The 3,090-nt window shown below is 31.5% G+C and overlaps 1 protein-coding gene across 1 annotated transcript; it reads right to left on the bottom strand.

Moving 5' to 3' along the window:
- Window positions 1-686: 686 nt before the first annotated feature.
- Window positions 687-2,118, bottom strand: LOC129297996 (MLP-like protein 34). The gene is made up of 2 exons (XM_054936374.1): window positions 1,856-2,118; window positions 687-1,348 (listed from the first exon to the last, which is right to left on the bottom strand). The coding sequence occupies exons 1-2, from the start codon at window positions 2,040-2,042 to the stop codon at window positions 1,056-1,058; spliced, it is 480 nt and encodes a 159-aa protein (XP_054792349.1). The 5' UTR covers window positions 2,043-2,118; the 3' UTR covers window positions 687-1,055.
- Between the last annotated feature and the right edge of the window lie 972 nt (window positions 2,119-3,090).

Here is a 3,090-nt window from a genome sequence, read left to right as displayed (position 1 = left end):
TTATATATGGTCGCCCATTTGTCTTGGACTTTCTCGCCTTCATTTTTTACGCAATCCTCTTAAAAATTTGAAGGAGCAAAATAACCTTGTTTTTTATAGGTTGATGCTCATTATTATCTTTATTTTTTTTTTTGTAAGAGATATTTGTGTGATTTACTTATTTTCTTAAATTTTATGTTCACATTTTTTTTTTATTTACACCAAACATGTAAATTACTTTCATGGAAGAAGGCCGGCCCACTTTTCATGTTTTTTTTATACACTTACTTGAAATCTAGTACTTTGAATATTGTCCAATTCAAGATGAAAGATTTACTCTTTCACTTAAAAAATATAAAACATTTTTAATCGAATCTCGCCTCCTAATAAAATAGTTATCTATTTTTAAACTAACTTTTTTTTTATATTTATCTTTATTAAACACCTTACAATAAATATAAAATTATTCATCAATAGGGACACTTTTGAAAAAAAAATAATAATTACAAAGACTAAAAATTTTACATTTTTTAACATTCAATTCCTCAAAAAATACCTTACATTTTTTAAGGGAGGGAGTATATATTTTTCTTTTTCATTCCATTTCTAGTTTTGCAGGGCATTTTTCGCCATCTGTCAACGAAAATGTCGTTTGAAAAACATGGTTTTAATATCCATTTATGCAAAAGCAATTTTCAGACTAGGGCTTTATTCAACAAATAAAGATTCACTGCTATATATTCATCTCAAAGAGACATAGATAACCCATAAGTACAACATAATAAAAAGCATTAATTCAACACTTACAGCATATATATATATATATATATATATGCCTTATATTAATACATGAATCATAAAAGCATTCAAACACACTTTTGACAGACGATCCCACAGTACTGCATGATGAACGGAACTCAACAACACTGACCTTATTCTTTAGCTCATCACACACTTTCGATTTCAGATTACACAATACACACATGAACTCAAGAACACATCACAACCTTATTCTTTAATTTAGTTTACTCATTGATCTTGTACCTACTTTAATTTGAATCCATGTTTTGTTTGTCCTAGTTCTCTGCTCTCCCCTCTTGTGCACTGAGAAGATGAGCATCAACATCTTTTGCCAAGGATTTTGCCAAGTCCAAGTAGCCTTTTGGATCCGAGATTCCGGCATGGATCTTCTCATAAAGGAAGCTCCACTTTGCAACAGCACCACCTCCTTCCTTGTCGGTGACTTTTATTATGCACTTGAAACTCTTGTGTTCCTCCTTAACATCTCCTTCGAATAACTCTATTTTCAATGTTTTGTTCTCTTCATCTATCTCTTCAAATCTTTCCTTACATGTCACCACCTTACCGTCTGTCATGTCCCCATTTTTTACACAAATTAAGAGTCGGTCTTAATATTTAACAAAAATCATTAATCATCAAAATTACTACCACCAAAGACAATTAACTAGATACCGATTGCCTCCTTCTTGCGCTCACATGGACATGTGGGTTTGAAACAAACACAAAAATAAAAAACAAAAATCTACTGATGTAAGTACAAGATAAGAATAAAAATAGGCTTGAGCCTATAACAAGGGCTTCAAGCCTCGGCATGAAATCAAACTTTTTATTTTTCGGTTCAAACCTGAACCTGTCATAAGCCTTGCCTAGTTTGAAGCTTTTTTTAGATACTTACTAAATAAATAGACCTTCAAAAAGGCTTCTCAAATCAGGGTTTAAAGGCCTTAATTAGGAGGTACTAGGAGGCAAACGGGGTGTATTTTTCAATCAATATACAGACACCAATCAAGACCTAAAAGATATACAAAGAATAAATAGAACTGACGCAATTTCCTTTAAATTTAAAGAGTGTTACCAACAGTATAAGTCCAGTGCTTGGCAGATCCAATGGCGTGCCAGTCGTCTCCTTGATGAAGCTGGCCAGCATGGACACAGCTAGCGACGTTGGGAAGATTGTGAAGTGTCTTAACGAAGAAGTTGAAGAACTCAGTGGCAGATGATTGGACATCAATTTCAATCTCCAGTTTACCAGTAAGAGCCATACCTCAGTGATGTATTAATGATAAAAAGATCTCAAAAAACAAAACAGAGAACTAATATGTGAAGCAGAGAATGGAAGGGAATACTAGCCCAATTGACCTTTATATAGACAATCCATGGTAGTAGTGGATAATATGTGTACAGAAGCTAGTCAAGTCTCAAGACCCTCATCTTATTGCAATGGATCGTTTAATTAATCTAATTTAGATGGTCCAAAATTAAAGTAAAATTTTATAATTTTTAGCAAATAATTTTATTTTAAAAAAGTGCACAGTCGGATGATTATCACTATTTTAGATTATATACATGTTAAAATGCTAAATTATTAAAATTACAATAATAAAAAAACTTAAATATGGGTTGTGCAAATTTAATCTAGAAATACCGGATTCTTTTTCAGTAGCATGCATACATTCTCATCATTTTGAGGGCTTAGGATCCAACTTGGATAAGGATTGTGTAGATACTCGGTAGTACAATTGGGCTTGATGAGTAGCTTGTTTAAACCATTTTTATAAGGGTTAAGACTTCAAAAATCATAGATTTTTAGTATAATTGGGCTTCCAAATCCAACATGTTTGGCCCTATAAAGACGGGCTCGAGCTCAGGTAGCCTTCCAAACTAGCTCTTCTTAATTTTTTTAAAAAATTACATTAAATAATTAAAAAAGTGAGAAAACATGAATGATTTGTAATTTATTTTATAGGTTAGCTTGTGAATTAAAATGAGGTTTGTGGCCATGAAATTTATTTCTCTTTTGTTCCTCGTGAATTTGTTATTTAAAGTGCTTTCATGGTAGTGTGATACTGTGAAACAATTATTGGTTTAGTTAATTTGTTTGATTTGTTAACAAGTTTAGCTGTGGAATATTTGATTCCTTTAACTTCTAATTTAAATGCTGATAGTTTTGTGATGAAATTTTTTTATATGTAGGACTCTCTTAATGATTTGGAATTCATTCTCTTCTCTTATCTTATCTATGCATTTTATACACTTATATTTGAGTGATTAGTATGTAAAAGCTTGACTTATGATTATGATATAATTAAG

This window comes from Prosopis cineraria, unplaced genomic scaffold (genome assembly GCF_029017545.1).
Source record: "Prosopis cineraria cultivar Desert tree isolate PC_DT_omini unplaced genomic scaffold, ASM2901754v1 PC678, whole genome shotgun sequence".
In the NCBI taxonomy this organism is placed as follows: domain Eukaryota; kingdom Viridiplantae; phylum Streptophyta; class Magnoliopsida; order Fabales; family Fabaceae; genus Prosopis; species Prosopis cineraria.
Note: the sequence above shows the minus strand (reverse complement) of the source record. Positions and strands in the feature narration are given on the sequence as shown.